This window comes from Phoenix dactylifera, chromosome 1 (assembly GCF_009389715.1).
Source record: "Phoenix dactylifera cultivar Barhee BC4 chromosome 1, palm_55x_up_171113_PBpolish2nd_filt_p, whole genome shotgun sequence".
In the NCBI taxonomy this organism is placed as follows: Eukaryota; Viridiplantae; Streptophyta; class Magnoliopsida; order Arecales; family Arecaceae; genus Phoenix; species Phoenix dactylifera.
The window spans coordinates 17,373,785-17,399,206 of NC_052392.1; the positions used below are offsets into that span (position 1 = coordinate 17,373,785).

The window sequence follows — 25,422 nt, forward strand, 5'->3', positions numbered from 1 at the left end:
ACTTGATTTGTCTTGGTACTATTTGGTCAGACTGGTGACTCCATTGTTCAACATGGCCGAAACTTAAAAGAGAGAAGACCCCAGTACCGTAGAAGATAGAACAAAAATATTGCAGGGAAACAGGAAGGTAGTTCCTAAATGAAGACAAAGAAAAAGCAAGGCCGGAATTGCCATCATGTACACAAGTGTCACATTCCTATGTGACACAAGTGCATGGCTTTCACATTAAGGTTAGATAAGCCATCATGTACGCATAGAAAAAACCTACACTTATACTTAGCTAAAATAACAACATTCTCATGTAAAAATTTTAAATTACTCTTAAGTGAGAAGAAAAATACATATGGTTTTTTATATTTTTAGATGGATGTTGTATCACTTTAAATTATTTTGGTCATTTTTAAAATTTTTCCGGCGTAGCATTTAGTTCTTATTTAAAATTAACAGTTTGAAAAAATATCCTATTAAGTTATAGATTAAAATGTTGAATAAAATTAAAACTCAGATAGATAAGCATAAGTTTTTCAAATTATTAGATATAAGTATAATTCATGTCTAATTTTAGAGATTTTTTTTTTTCTACTCTGCTTAGGGTCTATATCCTATTGACAATGACTCCTCTCCCTCCATCTCGCTCTTGTGTGCGGACGCGCTTGTCTATTGTTGCAGTATCGGTTGAGAGAACATGATTACAAGATTTGCAAACGATATCCGGAATTCGTGGCCGGCCCCTTGTTTTGCTCTCTCTCTCTCTCTCTCTCTCTCTCTCTCTCTTCGTAGTTCATGGTTTCCCAACGGTCCAGTATTACTACAAACCGGAGTCAATTACTGCCAATGGAGACAGCCCCCCAAGATTTCAAAATTTTAGATGACATGGTTGTCCTCGCAATGGGCTCCCAATATCATTGTTGACCATTCAGACGATGTTAGTCAAACTCTAACCAGGAGTTTCCACACTAACTTTTGATTGGATATTTTCTTTTTATATATATATATATATATATATGTAGAGGTTGGATGGATCATTGACTTTTAGTATGAATACATTCGATAACATTACAAAAGAAGAGTTAGGAGGTGAGGAATGATTTTGTAGTTGTCCCATAAAAAGCTAATGATGAGCGATAAAAGAGACAATTCATTCAGCCGTCCTGTTTGCTTCCTTACAGACATATTTAGATATGTTCTTCAAAGATGAACGTCGGCGGTCATAATAGCTAATATTCTCTGTTATTAATGAAAAGCAATATAGCCAACGGCAACTCATCGATGCCACTTTTGATAAAATAACACAAGGACAAGTGCAGTGAAGGTGCAGCAACAGTAGAATCGTAGTATGAAACTGAAATAGGATGTCTAGAAATAACTTGGTATTTGTGTTCAGCAAATGAGATGCAAGTAAAAATGTTTGCCGAGCACCATCTCACAGTCTGAGTTTAGAAAAAAATTTAAATTGGATGACCAATGAACAAATGATAATAATAAAATATTATGATAAGAGGATGTATAATATTAGTGGGGTTGGAGACTCCACCTCTAAGTTCCACTCAAGAAACATGGCTTTGCCTCCTACTATTGTAATTATTTGTCCTGCTTTCTTTGCAACCTATGTCTACATGGCAAACACTAATTACGATACTAAAATTTTAAGTTAAAAAAAAAATTATTTATTTATAATTAGAATGGGTGCTATGTAAGTAGGGGTGTCCACTGAGGCCACAATCCCATTAATCCAATCCAAGAACGAAATTTGAAGCCTAATAAATCATTTGATTAGATTTGCTCTCAAAATCAAACTTATAGTCCCCTCACATTAAAAAAAAAAAAATCAGACTAAATGAAATTGAAACTCAAATTTCTATATCTTTCGTTGTACCTACCTCATCCTTGCGATGCAGTGCCCTTGGCCTTGCTCTTAGGGCTCGTTTGGTTCGCAGGAAGCATTTTTTCTTCTAGGGATATGATTCCTGGAAAATAAATTCTTAGGAAGAGGATGTCTAGGAAAGTACTTTTGGCATGTTTGGTTGACCATGGAAAAGTGACAAATTTCCAAAGTGCTTATGTTTGGTTGGCCATCCACTTTCCTAGGAAAGTTATGTATAATTCTTATTATGCCTTTAATAAAAATTAGGTTTTTAATGCTTCTTTAATGCTGAAGGGACTTTTTGGAAAAAAGTAAAAATATAGTGATTTCCGCCTCATGGGAAAGACTTTCCCTTCTCTCTTCTTTGAAAACTTCAATCAAATAAGAGCCATCTCATTACTTTTCCGTTGACCATACTTCTCCCCCTTCTTTTCCCACGAACCAAATGAGCCCTTAGTGCTTTGATTCATGGTTAGACATAGAGGCTATCTAAATTTTGGGTCAACCGCTAAGCGCAAAAGGTCCATGGACGGCCGTTATCTTGGACCGCGACCCCGGCGATGAGTGGCACGTTGGTAATTGTCATTCATTTGGGTGGGCATTCTCGTAAAGGGTTTCCGGCACGGCGATTTGGGCGGCTATTCCTTTCGCAACCAACGGTAAAAACAAGAACGGAAAGAATTCTAGCTATCGATCGTCTCTTCTATTAATATCTTTGTTCGCTGAACCTTTTTTCTTGGGAAGGAATTGGGATCTTTTTCTCTTGCCGACAAACGTCGACGAGCTCTCTTTGTTTTCCGGCGATTCCTGCCGTCGTGATCTGAATCGCCGACGCGGCGCGGGGAGAGGACAAAGCTTGGATCTGGTGGCGGGGTCCAGGATCGGATCTGGTCGGAGGCCGCGAGATCGGGATGGACGGACGAGATTGAGGCTTCCTTCCCCTCCTCGCCATGGGCGGATGCTTGTCCGTCGAGGAGCCCCAGCTCCCTCCCAACAAGAAACCAGGTCTCTCTCTCTCTCTCTCTCTCTCTCTCTCTCTCTCTCTCTCTCTCTCTCTCCCCGCGCCCCCCTCCCCTCTCCCTCCCCGTCCCTCTCTCTTCTAAGAGTTCATAATCGTTTAAAAGTTCGGTTTTCTTGAAAAAATATTTTTTTTTTTACCATAATTATTTCGGCAAGGGGAGTGGATCTCTTGCAATTTTTTGAGAAATTAGAACACACAGAGAGAGAGAGGGGTTATCATGTTGTTCAATTCTTCTCTAGTCATTTTGGACAGTGGATAGAACTACTAGTCGCGAAATGTGGTATGGAATCTGGGTCAAAAATCGGATCTTTACCCGCATAGAGGCAGAGTAGCAGCCCCCTTTAATGAAGAGAATCTTGAGAGAGAGTGGGAGTGGAAATCTTTTAAAACATTCGCACATTGAGGTTGGTGATGATAATATATTTTAATTTTGGTTCCTTTGCAAAGTTTTAATGTTGTTATTCATTAAAGATTGATGGGTAAGTAATAGCAAGTGGGAAGAACATAGTGGTGATATATGAGATTTTTAGATGTGAAATTGATTACTGGGCTCCGAATGGGATTTTAATTCAGTGCTTGCGTGAAAGCATACCACATGGGTCTTGATATGGGCAGTATTAGGCTGGCTATTTGAAGAAGGTAAACAAGAAATGCTTGTAAATGTCTGCAGACTGGTTTGGAATATTGGCTCTAAAAAGTTTTCATATCTGCTGCGCACTGAAAATCTGCAAATGTGTTAAAGAGTTGTTGACATGCTTTAATTCTGTGATAGAAATATATACCAAGTTTTGCATCTTTCTATTTTAGTTTAGCAAAAGGTTCTGAACAGTGCAAGTATGTATGAGATGACCTTAGCAGCTTGTCTGGATGTCAGATAGGATATACATGGCAATAAGTAGAATCTGTATGTATATCTGGTAGGTAGTACCATTATGATAGGGTTAATAGTGGTGAACAACTAAGTTGGGTTCTGTGTTGGAGATTTTAGGCGGCCTAATGGAGGTTTTTTTTTTTTTTAAGGGATTCTCTACAGCCAAGTTGCAGGAAATTTCTATAACCTAGACACATGGCAGATTTTGATAAGTGAAAAAGAAATCCAAGGTCAGAGAGTAAAGCAAATGTGGTTTAGGTTTGCCATGGAGTGGGAATTTACTTTTGGTGGGCTTTGAGATTCTAAGCAGCTCACTCACACGGTTTTGTTACGCTGGTTAACAAATGATAGTGGACATGCGTCTCAGAGTCCGTCTGTATGGCAGACAGGCCTGAGGTGGAAACTCAGTTTCTACTTTGCAGTAGACCTAATCCACATCCAGCTAGAGGGGGCATGACGAGTGGGGGTGCTTCGATAGATGTTATCATGAAGGAAAAAAAAAAGAACATATGATTCCACCTAGCAACATTTGGAGATGTAGGGTTTATGAAGTCAATTTCAGGTTAATGACACATGGCTCTTCATAATGATTATGGTTAACTTCTCTCAGAACTTACTGCATCATCAGATAAAAGACAACTTAGATGGCAATGTAGGTTAAATAGGTATAGAACAAGATTTTAAATATATATCAGCTTTTATAAGAAGTTTCCTAGAAACAACAATTTTAGTATTAATAGCCATAACACAGTGCTTTTACATTTTAAATATAAAAAGTATACTGTAATGTGCAACCTAACTGGCCTTCATACCACATAACTTTATAGTCGATGAAAATTAACCTGAGCTACACGTTCTTACCCTAGTAGAGACTCTCTATAGAAAGGATGCACATTGGGATGGACCAATTAATGGATCACCTAACCTAGTCACGTTGACATGCTAAGCAAAGTTATCACTGGGTTGGGGTGGGCTCAAACTCGAGTATGAAAAGTGGTCCAGGTGACATTCTGATCAACATTGAGCCATTTTTTGTGCCTATAACAATCTGACCCAACCTGGCCCACATGTATGGACAACCAGACATGCATGTTGTGTCTACAATCTATATATATGTATATCACAATACTTATATTCTGATAGCACTTAAATTCCACTTGTAATAATAAAATTACTGATGTAGTATGTTAATTTCTATATACAAAATCAAGAAAAAGAAAGTCATTTTGGTAAAATCTAACACGCTGGACTTTTTTGGGGGCCTGAATTCAATTTATAAAGCTGTGGCCTTGGTCATGCTGTATTAAGCATGGATTGAGCATGGGCTGGGATGAACATGGGTCAAGTCTATTGTGGGCCAAGCCTATGGCCACCTCAAGTGCAGCCCAGGTTACCCGATGTGCACCCCATTTCTCTAGTCTAACCCACTATAAAATTGTTCAAATAAAGGCTCATCATCGAGTTACAGGGTTTCAATTATTGTCCATTTGATTATTGCTGTTGCAGGCCATCCAGAAGACTTAAGAGTGACAGACATAAGAAAGTAAGGACATTAATGTTAAGATTATGTTCTCTGGCCTCATTTTTTATTATTGTCATATTAAGCAGTGGTTATGGCTGTGTTAATTTTTTGCTTTTTCCTGATTTCTCTTATTCTGTAACCAGTTAAAATATGCAAAGGTGCATCTGATGTCAAAGGTGAGGTAAGCATGCTGGCCCCTCCCAAGGGTGTTGAAGACTTGCGTTCGATAGGTGGATATGAAAATGTCAACATATTTTCATATAATGAGTTGAGAGCAGCCACCAAGAATTTTCGACCAGATCAAATTCTCGGAGAGGGTGGATTTGGAATTGTTTATAAAGGTGTTATTGATGAAAATGTCAGGCCAGGTTTCAAATCCACTTATGTTGCTGTCAAAGAGCTCAATCCAGAAGGCTTCCAGGGAGACAAGGAATGGCTGGTAACTTTTTCTTATTTGATCTCTGTTATGTTAGTTTGAATTCAGATTATCATACTGTTTTGTTTTCCAGCATGACATTCTCTAAACAGTATAAAGTACTACGATAAAATAATGAAGAGATTATATTACTGTTTCATTTATAGTTTCTTTTAAACATAAACCAAAGAGGTGGCTAATTAGTCAGGCAAGGTTATGCCTGGTCTCTTATTCTACTTCATTGTAATGGGAATGCAGGACTCTAGTTATGGTTCTTGGGTCACCCCTACTTGATAGTTAGGAACAACTTTAACTACAAGAATCAAAAACCCATCTTGTGATGTGACATAGTATTAGTGAGAGTTATGCTAACAGAGTGCAGAAACTATGTGTGCCAGCCTTGGCCCCCTTTTTGAGGCTTTTGTTGGTTGTATGGGCCTTTACTTTTTGGCATATATCTACAGATAGGTTCATTTTGTCCAGGCATCCTAAATCATGTCAAGTCTTTAAGAAGATATTACTGTGACTCTAGCTTATTGGATCACCGAGTAGACTCAATTATGGAGAAGACACCTAAGAGTGCTCCTAATTAGTCGCTTCCTCTCAGTCTGTCTAATCTTAGATCCTTGAAACACAACAGACAGGAGTTGTTTTTTTGTGGTTTTTTAACTTTGTTGCTCCTGCATCCGGGATATACCCAACCATAATCTGCTTTGGAACCATGAACATTGATATGAAAATGAAGAACCCAAGCTTACGTACCTATCAGGATACAAGGAAGGAACTATTGTATTTTATGAGAATAGATTCTAACATCTAGATTTCCAGGTCAAACTGAAAAACAAAATGTGACCATAAATGCAATTGCTGAAGTTGCACATAGTTTTTTTTCTAATGCTTTAGTCATACATGTACAAAAGCTAATGAGATCATCTTTTCTTTTCTTCAGGCAGAAGTCAACTATCTCGGGCAGCTTAGCCATCCAAATCTTGTCAAACTTATTGGTTATTGCTGTGAAAATGAACACAGACTGCTGGTTTATGAGTACATGGCGTGTGGCAGCCTTGAAAGGCACCTTTTCCGACGTATGTTCAGTATTAAATACTTAGTAATAAATTTTTTCTGCTTTGTTTAATAAATCTGTTTTATTACTCTAACTGAAATCTGCAATTTAGCATTTGTAAGTGAAGGTTGATATCAGTAAAATATACCATCTATACTGAAACTGAAATATAAAAGAAATACGACATATTGTAAGTGAAAATTAGGCATACAAAATCTTGCAGTAAATTCTACACACAGGATTATTTCAGATAGAAAGTGCTATTCCCTAATAAATAACTAAATAAATAAGTCGAGCCTACAACCAGATGGATGGCATTTATTTTCTGAAGATTATGAGAGCGAGAGCGAGAGAGAGAGAGAGAGATTTTGTATCATGGGATGGAGTATTTTTTTTTGGGCCCCCAGGGGGGGGGGGTGTGGTGGAGTGAGAATTAAGGCATAGCTGACATCATATATATGCAGCAAACTGCTGCTTTCTGCTTGTAGGCTCAGATGCCTTAAAGTATTCTCTAGGTAAATTTAAACTTCTTGCAGAGATATAGCTTAGCAAATGCTGTGAGTGTGCACATTATACGACAATGTTTTGACGCCTATTTCTTCTTTGTTATTAGGGATTACACTTACAATGCCATGGTCTACTCGTATGAAGATTGCACTTGATGCTGCAAGGGGGCTTGCTTTTCTTCATGGACTCGAAAGACCCGTCATTTATCGTGACTTCAAGACATCAAATATCTTACTAGATGCGGTTCGTGCCTATTTTGTAGAATTGGAAGTTTTTATGTACAATTGTAATAGAGGTTTTGCAATCTCGACACTGGATCCCGTATAGGCATTGTTCTGGTGCAGTGTTGGTATTGCCTGGTATGGGATCGGTTCGGTGTAGCAATGGTCAGTATGCCTCTCGTACCACATATCATTTTTTGGTATTAGTACGGTACAGTATGCTCGATACGGACCAGTACAACATACCATGATCTAGTAATCATATGTGTAACTAATAATTTTAATTGATTCAAAATCCTCTATAATCTATTAAAGTCAAATATAGTTGTAGTAGGTGAAGTTTATCACTATGTATATGTGTATATATAATGTATATATTCGCTAACATATATGCAAACAAACCTATTAGATTATATTAGGAGGCAAAGCATCCAATGTACGATAGTTATAAGGTATTGAAATTTCAATAAACTTATTGATTCCATCATCATTAGGTGGGACTACTTTGTGTTTCCATTGTATAAATTAACATGTATAATTTGTATTTGGTAAGTATTAACTTACGGATAGTAGTTGTAACAGCTCAACTTAGTAATCTGTAGATTCTGATGTATGGCTTATGTGTCCTTCAAAAAAAGGAGAGAGAGAGAGAAACAAAGAACATAATGTAGCTCAACACTAAATCTAGGCAGCAGCCTAGACAATAATGTTTCTTGGCAGAATACGCATTTGCTGATGCACCCTGATAAAGTGCCTATTTAGCCACCTGTGGCAGCAGTTCAGCCTTTCGACAAGTATGACTCAAAGATTTGATGTCAGGGTATCAATAATTTTTTAGATGTGAAGCTTGTGATGAGATATTTAAGAACATCTAAACATTCTCAGTAAAAAAAAGAAAAAGAAACAGTGGACACGTATGAGTAGATTAACTTGAAACGAGATTTAAATTGTCAGTACCAGTACTTTACCAGTACTGTATCATACATGGTATGCTCGTTAGCGTGGGCGCAACAGCATGCATTGATATGGTATGGTATCTACCAAGGGGTGTACCAGTATTGGTATGGCCAGTATGGACCGCTATGGTACTTCAATCCATAACTTGAAATTTGTATATCTAAATCCATATACAGTTTCCAAAAGAAATATAAAACATTTGTATTATATTAAATCCATTATCTGTTTATGAATAATAAAGGATTTAGGTAGAATCTTTGATTCTGAACATTGATTATATAAAATTCAAACTACCTTATCACCTGTTATTTGTACTCATTGCCTTTACAATATGTCTTGAGGAGTGACTTCATGAGTTAATTTACCCATTTCGCTTTGGAAAAGCAAGGAGAAAAAAAGGTTTGATAGCATTTCACAGAACTGCTGGGTGTATTTGTGCACACAACTTGTGAATTTTTCTGAGTATTTGCCTACCTTATTGTTTAACTGTAACTTTAGCTAAAATTATTTTCCTGAATGACTATTGAATGGATGACAATTTGCTGAAATTTATGGATAATATTTAAATTGCAATCTCATTCTGTTGTCTAATGTCAATTCTTACCTTGCAGGATTATAATGCTAAACTTTCAGATTTTGGCCTTGCCAAGGAGGGACCTATGGGAGACCAAACACATGTCTCCACTAGGGTCATGGGTACCTATGGTTATGCGGCCCCTGAGTATGTAATGACTGGTGAGTCTGCTAAAAGTACAGCATGTTTGCAATATATACATCTGTTTAGGGAAACTTCTATGATATTGTTAGATACGATGAGTCACTCACTAAAACTCTTATTACCATATTCAATTCATGACTTGAGAACTTTTGAATTTTGATGCTTGCATTTGTGTGGGAGGGTCTGATATTTTTCTATCAGAATAAAGCCGTAGGCAAATCTTGGAATATTCTTCAGCCAGGTGGCAAATTCTTAGGCAGAACTTTCTATTCCAAAATTACCCTTCTTTTCTTTAATTCCTTTCCTCTCACCTCCCAGTCCGCAGCCACTAGGACACCCCGTGTTGAACTGGACAGGTCCCCCTGTGGGTCATGGCCATCCATGCATCACATTGTGGCCCATATCACATTGGCCCTACACAGCAGATGTACTTCGTTCCTAGTGTGATGCCCAAGTGCAGCCATAATCCCCGGGGAGACTCCAGTTCAAGTGTGAAATGGAGATGATTTGGCTCCTGTGTTATTTTTTTTTCAAAAAAAAGTCCCATGTGACTATTATAAGTATTAAAATCAAAATAAAAACTGTTACAATAATATTTAACAGAAAATAATAGGCATTAATGGAATAATAATGTATTATTTTCTAAATTACTATTTATTCAATGAAAAAATATTTTCTAATTATATTTTTGTGAGTAAAATAGAAAAAAAATTAAATTTAAAAAAAAATTTATAAATGACAAATAGTGACAATTTTATATAAATTGCCATTATAACAAGCTAGGTAAAATAGTGATTGTTAATTAAATATATATGGCTAAGATGTATAATATTGTGGGTTCTCTTGAACTGTTCTAATGGCCATTATAGTGTTACAATGGTCATTCATTAAAACCATGGGTGGAATACATATACCGACACTGAGAGCTTATATATAATAATGATCATTAAACAGTCCTTTCTTTTGTTATATGTATGTATGCACATGAATGTATGTATATATGTATGTTTGTCATATGATGGAGAGGACCCAGATTTATTATAATGTTTATAAGGAAATACATAGTTTGTTTATTTATCATTACATAACTTTTGTCTTGACAAGTATTAACACATTACATGGATAACTTATGTTCTATATTGAAATCACAAAGTTAATTAGTTATTCTAAATCTTCTATGTTACTTATACCTTCACTTGCAAGCATGATTAACTGATTGATAGGTAAAATTACTCTATCTTCATCTAACTATTTATAATTTAAATATATTTAGGGATTTTGGAACTACCGTATTAGCTTTTAGATTTTTATATATTTTATTTAAATGAGATTTATAATTTTTTTGTCTTTTTCAGATGTAAATATTAGAACAACAATTCAACTTTATTTATATGAACTTTAGTATTTTTATTTGTTGCTTTGTTATTTGAGATACAGATATGAAGAGTGCTACAGATTCTTGTTGTCAATTTTTCAATGGATTGACGGTTTCTCTAATTTGGTGATATGGACTAAAGGCAATGTATGTTTAATTATATTGTGAGGATTTGTTGTTCTTGGTATTACTTGCTGTAAATTTAGTACTTTCAGTGACATATGTAAATAAAACAAGAAAACAGTAATATGTGTATCAATATATCTCTTTTTAGCAATATTCAAGTAGCAAAATTTTTGTAAGAAGTATGAAACCCATAGGTTTTTTTGCTTCTTATACCTTTTGTATTAAAATTTCATTTATAAGTAATGTTGGTCTATTGTTGTATATGTGTAGCTAATCAAGTAGGTCTACAGACCCCCCCCCTCCTCTTCAGGCAATGCCTACAACCTTTTGGTCTTTTTGGGTTTTGTGAGTCCTACATAGTGAGCAGGGATTTTTGCTAATTCATTGGTTTTTATCTATTCCAAATAGGTTTACAGTAATCTTCAGAATTAGCAACGCATCTCTAGTACCTTTGTTAGCATTATGTTTAATTTTGTTTTTAAGTTTGGTGGTTGGTCTCTCCATTGTAGGTTCTTTTTATGAAAAAAATAATCTTTATTCTGAAACAAAAATCACTTTTTTCCATACCCCTAAAGGAACATGGATATTTTCTTGCTTTTCCTCGTCATCCCCTAAAGACACTGTTTCTGATGGAGAGCTGCTTTATCTTTTTAGTCAATTGTCTGTTGATCAAATTATTATCAGCTGCATTCTTTTTAAGTCTGTACATAGGTAAAATATATTGGAACTGCAAGGAAATGTGTGTTCTTTTCTGGTCTAGCATTGAACTCTTTTTTCCCCTTATGTTCTGTAGCAAGCGTACCTTATACTTCTCAGACAAGCGGCTTTTAAACTAATCCCTGTAGTTTTCATTTGCCACAGGCCATTTAACTGCCAGGAGTGATGTTTATGGTTTTGGAGTTGTGCTTCTCGAGATGCTCATAGGAAGAAAGGCAATGGACAAGAGCAGGCCTAGCCGAGAACACAACCTAGTCGTGTGGGCTCGTCCACTCTTGATCCATAACAGGAAGTTGCTGAAGATCATAGATCCAAGAATGGAAGGGCAATACTCTACCAAGGTGGCAGCAGAGGTTGCCGGTTTAGCATATCGGTGCCTCAGCCAGAACCCTAAAGGGAGGCCCATCATGAGCCAGGTAGTCGAAACCCTCGAAGGCATTCGGGACCTACCTGAGAGCAGGGAAGGCATCCTGCTCCAGAGCTGTGGCAGTGCTGTGACCCTCTATGAGGTTCCTAAAGAAACAGTAGATAGCAGCACTGATAAGAAACACTCCAGCGAAAATGCAGGTGAAAATGAACAGAAGGAACATAGCAGAAAAACAAAGCCTAATAGTTGCAGGAGCAAAAGTGAACCCCCTATGGAATATAATCTGGATAGTCCCTCGCCAGATTATGATGGCCTGCCACCAAAATCTTCTTGTGATGGCGGTGCAAAGCCATCTTTTGATGAGGTCGATATGTAAATGATGTGATGATTGTTAAACTCGTCCAGTACATCATTATTTTTGTACTAGATGTCACCATTTCAGGTGCTGTACCATATGAAAGCAGAGGAAATAAAATTTTTGAATGGAGAATATCACCCTAAAGCATATATGTCAGAACCTTATCCCTTTGCATCCCAGCAAAAGAGGTTAGCTAGTGATAATATTATCAACAGGCATTGTACATCTTACGGAAAGATTTGAAGTTATTTAGATGAGTACAATTTGCCAAATTAAACATATTACATAATCCTCAGCACTAGTGTTCTGCATGTCTGCTCCTGGATATGCAGTTCAGACATTTACCATCACAGAGGTTTCAGGATTGCATTCCTTGCAGAATGAGCTGCTATAATGCATCAGGTGGCACATGTTTTAACCCATGATTTCATGCATTACCAAAATAGATTAAAAATTAAATATCAGAAAGCTTCATCAGATACCTAGGATACTGCAGGCTGGAGTTTCTGCTTGGCAACTATCATCCCCTTGCATTGGCTACCGCATTTTAGTTTCCTTGGACCCTAGTTGGAAGCACTTCCCTGTGACAGGAACAAAATTTGTATAAGCACAAGCCTCAAATCCAAAGATACCAAGCTCCAACGATGTGCAGCAAAAGTCAAATTCCTCAACATGGAAAATGATTGAAATTGAAGGCACTACTAATGCGAATGCATATATTTGTCTTCTAGTCAGGTAAGATTTTAATTGTTACATAATATGTGCAAAGATAGCTCAGCATTTTGTGACTGTGATCACAACTCTCCACCACATGAATATTTATGCCTCCAAACAGCCTGGATCGACAACACATCAAAAGCAGAGATAATAATGCCAAATTATGAGAATATGTTGGTATCCTTCCAGAGCATCAAGTTCTCTAGTAACCTAATACTCTTGACAGCATGAGATGATTGCTCCCATTTCTGTGTTCTTTCCATTTTCCACTCTTTGGATCAGTTTCACCCACTTAAACGACTCTTACTATGGTAAGCTAAATTACAAACACTCTAATATATCCATTAGCAATAAGCAACTGAAAAGCATTTTCTCATGCACATGAAGTTCAATTGATTTTTGTTTCTTCTACTTTAGAAAGAAGGAAAAAAAAGAGAGAGAAACCTAAGAAGCATAATAATACACCTCCTAGAAACTGTATGATTTTTCCCTCAAAAGTGTTGGATGAAAAGCGACAAGGCAATATTGCAAAGGGATGGGGTGCAGTGACATCACTGGCATGACTTCTTATGCACATAATAACACGAACTCAACCTGAGGGTGTTCCGATCATTATCGGTCAATGAAGTGATGCAGGATAGAGGGAGAAAAGATAGAGAGAGAAGAGAGAAAAAGAAGAGGGGCGAGAAGAAAAGGAGAGGAAGAAGAGGAGAGAGGAAGACTGGGAGAGAGAGGGGATATCTCAATAATTCAAGCTGTATTCTCAATTAACATAGCAATGGGTTTATATAGATAACCCAAAACCCTAATAAGAATATGCATAAAAATAAAATATTAGAGTCCACATAAAATTATAATGCTAAAGTCTGCAAAATTCTAGTTCCAGAGTCCACATAAAAATAAAATTCCCTAGATCTATATCTGCACCTAACAGGAGCATTCAGAAATTTTGGGACTAAAGTTATGGCAAGTACCTGCATGGGGCTTCACCCCATACTTGGCTCAAATTTGCCAGAAGTTGTGTTACAGAGATTCTGTCTACTGGATCAGAGAATCCCACAGCCGCCAGTTCCCGTAATGCTAACAGGAATTCCATCTGCACTTTTGAAGACATAAAAACGTGCCTTGGTTCATTAGCAGTACTTAAATCCACCACCTAGAACAAAATAATAGATAGAAATATGGTTATCTTGGACTGAATTGCATCGCTTGTTAAAAATATAAAAATGACAGCTAGAGCAGATCTAAAATACAAGGTGGTGCCATGATCCATTTTGCACAATTTACAAGGCATGTAGCATCCAAAACTACAGACATCTGCAGTCATGAAGGGTCAACAACTTGCCTGTTGCAACCAAGATATTGTGGAATCCAGAAACCTTTGATCCAGAAAGCACGTAGTCAGAATGCTCAGAACTGCACTTGCCGTCTCACATGACAGTCTGTCCAGAACAGGCCCGGTTCGATCCATAAGCTCGATTAGATAGAGATCATCACCAGAATACAGAGCTTCAACATATGCAGACTCCAGATCTCCAACACTAATAAACTCCTTAACCCGTTGCCAGAAGCCAGTCACATCTTCCAAGTTACTTTGCCTGACACTAACATTACAAGCTGAAACAGAATGTAAAGCCTTCACATCTCTTGCTTGACTGCTGCCTGAGCTGTGAGCGTTTCTTCCTGAGTTCTTCTGTCTGCAGTTTGCTACAGGATTTCTGATTATGTTCAGTGTAGGATCCCTCCAGAGTGCCACTCCATCTTTGACCGAAGTGCTTGACCTGCTTTTCAAAGATGCATTTTCATGCCACAGTTCCTTGTTTTTCATAGACAATAATGGTGGTTGTTTGTAATTAGAATCCGTCAATGGCCTAGGCATGCACATAGAGAACTGAGGAGATGAAAAAAGACTTTGAATTTTCTTCAAAAATCTTAAGCTAGTGAAGTTAGAATATTTTTCATTCTGAGTAATGCCTTGTGATATTTTATCTACAGCACGTTCCAAATTATGCACCCTCAACTTGAAGGTTGACAGGTCATCTATTGCTTTTCCCATAAACACCTGAACAATGTAAAAGAGACAAAATCAGGATGGATGGAGACAAACACACGCAAAGGTGCACATAGGTAGAAATACATCCACACACACACACACATGCATGCACAAGCATACAAACACATACATAGACAGGCACACATGCAGCGAGCGGGAGAGAGAGAGAGATCCAACCTACATGTCATACTTAAAGAAACATATAATTACTTGCATGTTATAAAACAGCGCCAAAAAGTAAATGACGTGCTAAATAAATTAGCTAAACATGGGTGCAAAAACAGATTGCAACTGGATCGGCTTGTCAAGGAACAAGGCAGGCCTGGATAGGAGCCCCGCCATGAGATAAGTTTGGACTTGCATGCTGGGTCAAGGTTTAAAAGTTCTGATCCCCAGAACTCTGGGATTATGCTACCTCGCCACATCCAACATGCCTAGGTCAAAATGGTACACAAGATCCAACATAAACTATGACCTCTATAAGAGTTAAAGCACAAAAGAACATGAATAATCCGGCCTAATATATCACCAAACAAGGTATACTTTCGACTTTGTTTGGCTTCCTCTCTAAATCATGTCTTGATTGTACCTTAGTCAAATTCAACTTATTCATAGTGCATAAAAAAATGATAAAAGAATTTAGAATGTTGAGCAGGCGACACCTATATGGTATCACACTTTAGACCATGCAGGGTCCGAAGATGCAGGCACTTAATAATAGCAAAGGCCATGTCAACAAGTAAAAAGGTAAGATCATGCAAATTTGGGCTAGCATATGATCCAAATATGTCTCAAAACTCAGTCAGTTTAGGTATAAAAAAGTCAAAGGAGAATAGGGTGCTAATGAACCAGAACAATTAAAAGCTTTGAGGTGTAAGGAAATTGAAGTCACTTTGCATGCCAATAAAGAATATGATATATCAAGAACTTGAGAAAAAAATGAGAACTGAATAAGGACAAAACTTCACAATTCTTGGGGCAAATTCGAGGCTACATCATATCTGTATATCTTTAATGAAGGATAGCAGAGATTTGAGAGAGTATGTGGTATAGGCATCAACAACATAACCTTAAGTCTTTAATAAGATGGGCCTGATACATGATCATTCTGGCAACTTTATTTAGTAAGAAACTAAGATCCAGCAGATGACATTAGAATTATAACAAGAAGCCCCACCCCGTGTATCTCCAGTCCTCTGTATAGGTATCTCTTCACCATTCATCCCTCTTAAGGGCCAATATCATTAAAAATCATCTAATCAAATATAGAATAAAAAGATTTATGTCTGATTATTCTATAATAATCAGAGTTAATTAACAAAATACCTGTAACAGATCCAATAAGTTTGATTGCTTGGTCTCAATCTCCAGGAGTTGCTTTCTGATGAAGGCCAATTCATTTGCAGCATGCAGACAGCATCCATGCATAGTCTGTGAACAGAAGTCTGTAACAGTTGAATCCAAACTCTGGCTCTCCTGAGTTCTAAGGAGTTCAGGTTCTATCTCCCCAGTGACATGCTTGTGATTTGGCCCAATTAGGTTCGCTGAATCACAATCCTCAAGACACTGATGAGAAACAGTTACATGCGTTGTCTCATAGGTACCACTAACTAAATCTGACATGGAAAAGCATTCTGGTTTATCATCCAGCGGGTCATAATCACACTTGATATCTTGCTCTCCAGTTACATCTGCTGCTATTCCGTCATGAGCCTTTGCAATGCAATGTCCCCCAGATTCTTTCTGGTCAGCACCAGGCAAAGGCATAGCATGACATTTTGGAACTGATATCTCAATGTGCCAATCATTTGACTTTATATGTTGGTGATTCTGCACATAATTGGTACAGTCTTTCCTGACAGATAAAGGAACCCTTTTCTTTGTTGAACCGGTGGACTTGCCACTTAGAGCAGAAACAGGATCAACTTTCCTGAAAGATGTGTCCCTCCTTTCACGATCGGTAGCACTGGTAACATCATGGTAGCCCCTGCCAAAATTTTCTATGGCCAGGACATGATAAACAAGTACACAATTTGTTAACTTATATAATCTAACATAACATACAAGGCTATTGCTCAAAAAAAAAAAAAAAAAAAAAAAAAAAAAAAAAAACATACAAGGTTAAGTAATCATACACAAAATTAATGTATCATTTAGTTATTCCCATAAATGGATATCAGGAATACTGATGCAATCAAGAAAACTAAATTACATCTATGCATCATGATATTATCAAAGGTAACAACTAGTGCCCAGGTAGCACATTAAATATTAAAACAGGCCAAGAACAATGATCTTCACCATACTGTCTTTAGATTCCATGCCGCTTGCGCTGCAGGTTCATAACACCATCCTTTTGCACAAATGCATGTAACATAACGCATGTAAAAATCATGGAAATATTACACTACTATATACATAGTCAAAATCATCATGATTCACTTGTCCAATGTTGTGACAAGTCAATGTCTACCGCAAAAATGCTATACACTCTGAATACGATGCCGACTAATTGATGGTGTTCAAAAAAAGTATTTTAGGTACTTTGATCAGATATTTTGATTTAATATCAAGCATACTGCATCATAGTTGATCAGAAACTAAGAATGCTATCAGACCTTTTGTGGATGACCCAGCTTCTGAAAGTTCAGGAGAACCAGTCTCCAGAAGGGTTTTCCAGCAATGCATTGCATGCAAAATTGCATCCCGCACCGGTTTCACCTAAAAGAAAATATATAAAATCAATGTATAAAAGAATATGATATGCGATAGAATTTCAACTAGTCTAAAGTGCAAACTAACCTTGTCAAATCGACAGCCTTCAAGTGAGAGCATGCAGGAACTTTTGAAGGTCCCCAGCAAAGCTCCAGCACTGACAGCAATACCTGCTAATGCCACAGAAGCAGCTATGCGTGTCGCCCAGTCACTACTTTTAAGGGAATCCAGAATGCTGGTCAGTGCTACAGACAGAGCATGCTCTGTGGAAGCACCTCCTGCCTGAGAGAATGAGACAAAAAATTCATGCAAAATTTAAACCAGGGGGAGTGGGTTGGGGTGGTCATATGTCATGGCCATCAAACAGGGCATCCAACATAACAGAATTCTATCAAGCAGTGAAGAAATTAGAATGGGAATCTGCTTCTTTATCTAGATAAAATAGAACTTTAAATGGACAGCAAGAAAGCATCTAGCACTCCTTCACGAAACAGGAAAAAGTGTCTTCAGCATATAGATGTCAATTTGGTCCAACGTACTGATAAGAGGACTATTTCACTGGACAGTACGGTAAGACACTTTACATGATCTAGTTCTCTGCATATCTTGGAGTGCTGAGGGGTTATGGATTAAAGTAGTGGCATATACTGAATCTTTCTGTTTCAAAATCTTCCCTTATACATTATTATTTTTCATAGAAAAAAAGTTGTACATCTTTATGATGAATCATTTACAATCAGTATTAAGTATTCTTACAATAGAAGTAAGTCACAAAAGTGCCATAAGATACGATACAATTTCTTGTTCTCACTTCCATTTTCATTGAAGTCCATAGATCTCACTTACCTCGAATGATTTCTACTAAGTATTTGCTATAAATATGTCAAGTAGCTTTCAGCATTGGCAATGTTGTCCACAAGACCAGGTGAACAAAGATGGAGATTTGATGCTAGTTCGATAACCAGTTGCAAGAAGCATGTCAAACTATGAAATTAATCCCAATACAATAATTTGGCACACAAGGACTCACAAAACCAGCCCAAACAATGGGGACAGGGTTTGGTTATAGTGGTTATGGTTATATCGTGCTAGCTTTCTGCACTTGCTGACTCAATTTGGCATCAAGCTGTAAAAGGTTAAGAGGCAAATAAGACACTTTTAGAACACAAAAAGGATTTTTAATAGGTAAGGTCGACTTCAATTGAAATTACGATCACTAGACTGCCAATTGAGAGTAGGAAACCACATAAACAATTAAAAGAAGAAACCATTTTGTTAGATGTCAAGATCACAGACTCAATTAAGGCCAAAAGAAAGAGAGAAAAGAATGAACTGAGTAGTGGGATCTGGAATATCTGTCCTTAGGCATGATTTTAGATATAACATAAATAAAAGTAACACTTCCTCGTATTGGTTACACAGAACTAACTTATCAGAAACAAAAGTGCTGGAAAGAAGCATGAATAAATTTAAGTATCCTTTTGAGGAATTTATTGTCTGGTCCTGTGGTGACTCAAGCATTATAAGAGAACTGTTGCCGTAAAAGAAGACCAAAAGCCAATATGCCATCTTAAAACATATTACTCAAGTCATAATAAGCCTACTTCATAAGTTTATGTCTTCTTGGAAGCTATACATTTCATGCAATTCTAAGTTGCTTAAAGAAGGGCCGGAGGAGCTGCCTCAAGTGCTAGTGTGAGAAGCAGACCTCTTGAAGGAAACACTTAGGATGCAGGTCTTGGGACTTTTCAAGACAAATTCTAAAGTTGGTGCTGCACCCTAGGTATAAGTTCCCCACTACTGAGATACACTCCAGGTAAAAGACAATCCTTCTTGGGGCCTATTAAACGTCAAGCATCAACAGTCACTTTCTGTACTGGAACAAAGAAGTTGCCAGGAGGTGTATTTCCAAGAAAAAATTCTCAATTGATTACATCACAAAAATAACTGGGAGAACGAATAAGCAATTGATCTTTAAAGTTTAAAGAACCTACGAGTAAAGCTTGTACAGTACATTTCTTCTACTATCTGAACTCTACGGATCCATTCAAGCAATATTGCTAAAATAATGTATATTACTAAATCAAACAGGGTAGGATAACATATTAAGCCTAACGATAAATAAGTGTTTAAAGGTCAGGCAAGAAATTGTGCCAAAATAAAGGTAAGGCAAGAAAAGGAAAAAAATAAAAAAAAGTTGCAACCAATTATAAGTTTCTTACATGACAACAAATTCATATAAAGAAAAGAATAAGATGACATACAAACTATAGATATAAGCCGTAGTATGAAAGTTCCATGGGCTAAAAAGCAAGAAATTTAACCTGAACAATGCTTCTGATCAACTCGATGATCGCTGGCTTTGCCATAAAGTGTGGATTTATGAGCAACTTAACGGCACGAGCCAGCATCTGTGGCAGAATCGACATAGGGGGGTCGTTTGCCTCATCAACAACCCTGGTTAAACACAATGCGGAGCCAGCCTGCGCGTGTTTGTTCTGCTCTCCCAAAGCTTCAAAAAGAGGCCTGACCAGTGCCACAAAAGCAGAGCCTCCGCCTTCGCCACCTACAGAGCTCGTTATGCTTGTAGCCAGAACACCGCATGTTTCCACACAGGCATCCCTGACGACAGAATCCGAATCTTTGAGGCGCTTAAGTATACCGGCCACCATCCTTGGAAGGTGGGGAGCCAAAAGGCTTCCATGAGCCCTGGCCAAGGTGCCCATTACTCGCACACATTCCCTCCGAACGGCAATCTTCTGCCCGGAGTCGGTATCGGTAATGCACGAGAGAAATGGCGCGATCATGTCGCGAGCCAAGCTCTCAGCAATCTTCTCGAGCTCCTCGACCCCAATCTGGTGGGTGTCCCTGTCGGCGAGCTTGTTCAGCGAGAGGACCGTTCGGTGCTTCAGCTCGAAGACCGCCTTCTGCGAAGCGACCATCCTGCCACCTGCCCTAACCTTCGCCTGAGCTGGATTGGACTTCATATTGATCAATCTTCCCATTGCAATGGATGATTGATCTCTTACTTCCGACCTTCCGCCTGTAATCGACCTGCTCAAAGCTCGCAACTCGATGTGCGATCTCGAGCCGCGGTAGCCGGGCTTCCTTCGAGAAGTAGAGAATGGGGAATGCCCAGGTTGATGGGAGCGGTGTCCATCAAATTTTCGAAGATCTCTCCCATTATTGCTGCTCTAATAGAATCACAATTATGACTAAAAAACTATATTTGGTGAAACTAAAGCAAATAAAGCTGGGTTTTCTCAAGGAAGAAGTCAGATCGAGCCGAGAAAAGCCCAAAAGAGAAGTAACCAAATAATGGAAAGAGAAAAGACGAGCTCATAAATTTTCGAAATGGACAAAGTTTTGGATGGGATTCGAAGAATAAAGACGCTTACAAATCCTTATTCTACTAATTGAAAGCAGTTTGAAGAGAGAAAAAAAACACAAAGAAAAAGGAACGAGGGAGCTGGAGAGGGGATCCTCCATTCCAGATTACAGAAGAGAGGGAGATAATGCAATTAAAGAAGTTCAAAAAGATAATGGCAGCAGACAAAAGAACCCTAAAAATAAGCGCAGTACCCCAGAAAGTGTTGGGGAAAAAAAAGCAAGAGAGAGACGGATAGCACAGAAAGCGAGGGACAACTGCGAAACGGAGGGGCGGGAGGAGGGAGGGAGGGAGAGAGAGAGAGGCGTAGGGGATGGTGCGAAGGAAAAACGGAAGGGAGCGATTCGGAGGGGGAGGGAAGGAGGTGGTGCGTGTTTTCTTTCGTTTTCGAGCGATGAACAGGATTTCGCGCGTCGAGGGCGGGCGATTCGAAATAACGGATGAAGTGCTGCTAAGGCGTCCCAACCAACGTACCATGGTGATTACAGGGCTTGCAAAATACGATCCGATCCGCCAATTCGATATGTATTCGATCCATCATAAATAAATTTAGGTTTGGCCTAAACAGACTTAGGTCGTAAACAAATCGATCCGTTTAACCTATTTATTAATTGAATCGGATATGGATTTTAGATGTCTGGCACGTCTAACATGTTTAACTTGTTTAATATATATATGGGTCGGATTCAGAGTTATGGCTACGGAATATGGGCCTATGGCTCCAGTGGAGTAAAAGCTATAGGTGGTTACTAATTATGGCTATGGCTACCTAATGCTACCGGCACAGCGAATCGCATCAGAGATAAATGCCGAGTTATATAGTTTAAAAGGGTTGCGCCGAGTTATATAGTTTAAAGGGGAAACTAATGTCCGGTCCATTTTTTGACCGGACTGTAATGTTTAATCCCTGTTGAACATAACTTTAACAACCGGTCCATACCCATTTCCAGTGCATAATAAATTTTCATGAAAAGACCATAATGCCCTTCACCGCCTTCATCTTCATTTTCCCTTTTTTCCCCTATTCTGAATCCTATTCCTTCCAACTTTTAAGCCAACCCGCAAGATCCGCGAGTGCCCGTTCCGCTTCCGCATCATCGGCTCGGCCTCCAGGCCAAGTGCGACTCCCTCTCCGCCGCCGCCTTACTTGCCCTCGACCTCCACCTGTGCTTCTTCCCCACCATCGCCGCCGTGAGAGGATCCAGAGGAGAAAGGGTCTCAACCGCGCTCCACCGGCCACGTCGCCGAGCCACCGCCGGCCTCGGCACTCTTCCGGCGCCGCCAGCCTCGCGGGAGGAGGAGGGAGGAGAAGAAAGAAGAAAGAAGAAGGGGCATCGGGAAGAAGAGAAGAAAAAAGAAAAGAAAGAGAAAAGAAACAAAAAAGAAAATAAAAGAAAAAGGAAAGAAAAATAAATAAATAAATGTATAAATAAGTGTGTGTATATGAATGAATGAATAAATAAATAAAATAATAAATAAATATATTCCAATAAAATAAAATAATAAATAATAAACAACTAAATAAATAAATAACAATCCGACACTCTTCTGGCGCTACCGGCCTCGCAGGAGGAGAAGAAAGGAGGGAGGAGGAGAAGGAAGAAAGAAGAAGAAGCTTTGGGAAGAAGAGAAGAAAAAAGAAAAAAAAAGAAAAGGAAAGAAAAAGAAGAAAAGAAAAGAAAAATAAAAAAGAAAAGTAAAAAATAAAAAAATAAAGAAAAATAAAGTTAACTCGCTATTGCAATTAAGTTAGTAAGCTTGAACATAGTGCACACAGTAAAACTATCTCTGCGTGCCATTTTTCTCCATCTTAGAAATTCAGTTAGAAAACAATAACATATACTTAAATCTTGTATCACAGTTAGTACCTTATCTCAAACCTTTTTTGCTCCGTTTTTGCTCCATATTGGGAATTCAGTGTATACGACGTTGTAGTACCTCACCTCAAACCTTATATATCAATGTCGACATAACACCTTATTGTGTACAGTGTTAATTAAACTGTGTGTGCAGATAATTTATCTATATGCCAAAATAATTAAATTGTGTACAGAGTAGAATTTACTGTGTGCACGGTTAATATAACAAATAACAGTCTTAAAACATTTGTTTTAAATCTTATGCAATCTTCAGAAGGGTACAATAGCGAGGGAAATAAGAACATATGCATACGGCACATAAATATAAAATGAGTGCATTTGCATTTGATAAGTTTTGATCAATGTTTGGATTGAAGTCAAGTAGAAATAGATCTTAGACTAATGTGTTGTAAAAGATGAATGTAAATATGTGCATTTTTATTTTTTGTGTAATAAAATAACAGATAATGTGATTATGTTGATTATGTTCAGATGATTGGCTTCCTTTTCTGCTTCTTGTCGTGCTCATTGTTGAAATGTCTATCATGATGACTTATTATAGGTTCTGAAAGAGTTTCATAAACTGTGCCAGCACAATTGTAATATGGTTATGAGGCCATGAACAGAAACATAAACAGGATATGCTTAAATATCTATCACACTTTCAGAAAATCAGTGTGCCAATTGAATCTGTGTTCCTCCAATTTGGTAATTCTGTTTGGAAATTTGTTTAAAATCGAAGGCTGTACTCCAAATGGTTGATAATCGAAAGTAGGTACATAACTTTTCATTATCAACAGGCACTAAACTGACGATAAAGAGTACCGACAAATCTAACAACTAAAACGTATCGGAGTTTGAGAAAATTTAGCTTGCCATTTTGCTCCATCTCCACATTTCAATTAGGAAACATAAACATAGGCTTAAATCTTGTGCCAAAATAGTTCAAGTGCTTAAAAGCGTATCAGAGTTTTAGAAAAATGAGCGTGCCATTTTGGGAATTTAGTTAGGTCCCATTATCATTTTGGAAATCAACAATTATAGTTCCAGAATTTCAGAAATTGCAGCTTGCCATTTTCCTTAAAAGCGTACTGGAGTTTCAAAATCCTCTGTGTGCCATTTTTGGGAATTATTCCATGGAAGCAATAACAAATGCTTAAATCTTGTATTACAGTTTCAGATACTATTGTTCCTATGCTTAAACGTGTATCGGAGTTTCATAAAATTCAGCGTGCCATCTTATGTTACATTTTCTGCATATCACTTAACTGGGTGCACAGTTTAATTAACTATGTTCGCAGTTAATTTACCTGTGTTTGGAAACAAAGAAACTGTGTGCAGAGTAGAACTTATTGTGTGCATAATTGAAGTAACTGTGTTCCGAGGTAGAATAACAGTCTTCAAACTTTGCCAAACCTTCTATTCATCAAAATTAGGTGTTCACTGCTTCATTAAGAGATGTAGCAATGTAGATTTAGTATTTACTCCATTTTATTACCCCATTCAAACCACTTTCAACAATTTTAGAATAATACTTAACTATGTGTGCAGTTTTATTAACTGTGTTCGCAGTTAATTTAACTGTGTTTTCCAACAAATAAACTGTGTGCATAGTTGAAATATCTATGTTCCGGGATAGAATAACGATGTTCAAATATTACTAAACCTTCTACTCATCAAAAATAGGAGTTCACTGCTTCATTTTGGGATGTGCCAATCTAGATTGAGTGTTTATTCCCTTTTACTACCTTATCCCAACCACTTCTACAACAATTTTCTAATAACACTTAATTGTGTGCACAGTTCTATTTACCATGTTCGCAGACAAAATAACTGTGTTCTGAAACAAATAAACTGTGTACAGTATCATAAATTGTGTGCACAGTTGAAATAACTGTGTTCCGGGGTAGAATAACGGTGATTAAACTTTGCCAAACCTTCTACTCATCAAAAATAGGAGTTCACTACTTCATTTTGGGATGTGCCAATCTAGATTTTGGCACGCTGCAATTTCTAAAATTCTGGAACTAACTGAATTTCCAAAATGACACGCTGCACACATTAAAGTTTACCGCAATAGTATTGTAAGTGTGTGCCGGCACATAGTTTAGTCACTTTTTGAGAACCTATAAGTTACATTTCAGCATCTGAGCAATGAGCATGATAGCAAGTAGAAAATTTGGCCAATCATCTCAACATAATCAACATAATCTAATTTTCTGTATAAATGTTATATGACACAAAAAAATGCAAATGCACTCATCTTACAATCAACTTTTACAACACATAGAAAACTATCTCTTCCTACTTGACTACATTCCGTACATAGATATTTTCTTATTCTTGCTATTCTTGTTGGCAAGAAGCCATAAAATTTAGAGATCTTTGAGATCGGTTTGAAGTGGATGTGTCTTATGCATATGTTCTTGTTTCCCTCGCTATTGTACCCTTGTGAAGATTGCATTGGATTTAAAACAAATGTTTCAAGACTGTTATTTTACCCCGAAACACGGTTATATTAACCATGCAAACAGTAAATTCTACTCTGTACACAATTTAATTATTTTGGCATACAAATAAATTGTCTG

The 25,422-nt window shown here is 37.6% G+C and overlaps 2 protein-coding genes across 3 annotated transcripts; one reads left to right on the forward strand and one right to left on the reverse strand.

Annotated features, from left to right (window-relative positions):
- The first annotated feature begins 2,539 nt into the window (after window positions 1-2,539).
- LOC103701443 (probable serine/threonine-protein kinase PBL17) lies at window positions 2,540-12,256 on the forward strand. 2 transcript variants are annotated; one of them, XM_008783488.3, is made up of 7 exons: window positions 2,540-2,869; window positions 5,263-5,299; window positions 5,422-5,717; window positions 6,643-6,778; window positions 7,370-7,506; window positions 9,053-9,176; window positions 11,522-12,256. In XM_008783488.3, the coding sequence occupies exons 3-7, from the start codon at window positions 5,466-5,468 to the stop codon at window positions 12,118-12,120; spliced, it is 1,248 nt and encodes a 415-aa protein (XP_008781710.1). In that variant the 5' UTR covers window positions 2,540-2,869; window positions 5,263-5,299; window positions 5,422-5,465; the 3' UTR covers window positions 12,121-12,256. The 2 variants fall into 2 exon arrangements, with proteins under 2 accessions (XP_008781710.1, XP_008781709.1); XM_008783487.3 differs by lacking the exon at window positions 5,263-5,299.
- A 56-nt stretch (window positions 12,257-12,312) lies between these two features.
- Window positions 12,313-21,269, reverse strand: LOC103701566 (TORTIFOLIA1-like protein 2). Its single transcript, XM_039128358.1, has 6 exons — window positions 19,912-21,269; window positions 17,675-17,869; window positions 17,491-17,593; window positions 16,199-16,872; window positions 13,794-14,881; window positions 12,313-12,683 (listed from the first exon to the last, which is right to left on the reverse strand). The coding sequence occupies exons 1-5, from the start codon at window positions 20,590-20,592 to the stop codon at window positions 14,153-14,155; spliced, it is 2,382 nt and encodes a 793-aa protein (XP_038984286.1). The 5' UTR covers window positions 20,593-21,269; the 3' UTR covers window positions 12,313-12,683; window positions 13,794-14,152.
- Between the last annotated feature and the right edge of the window lie 4,153 nt (window positions 21,270-25,422).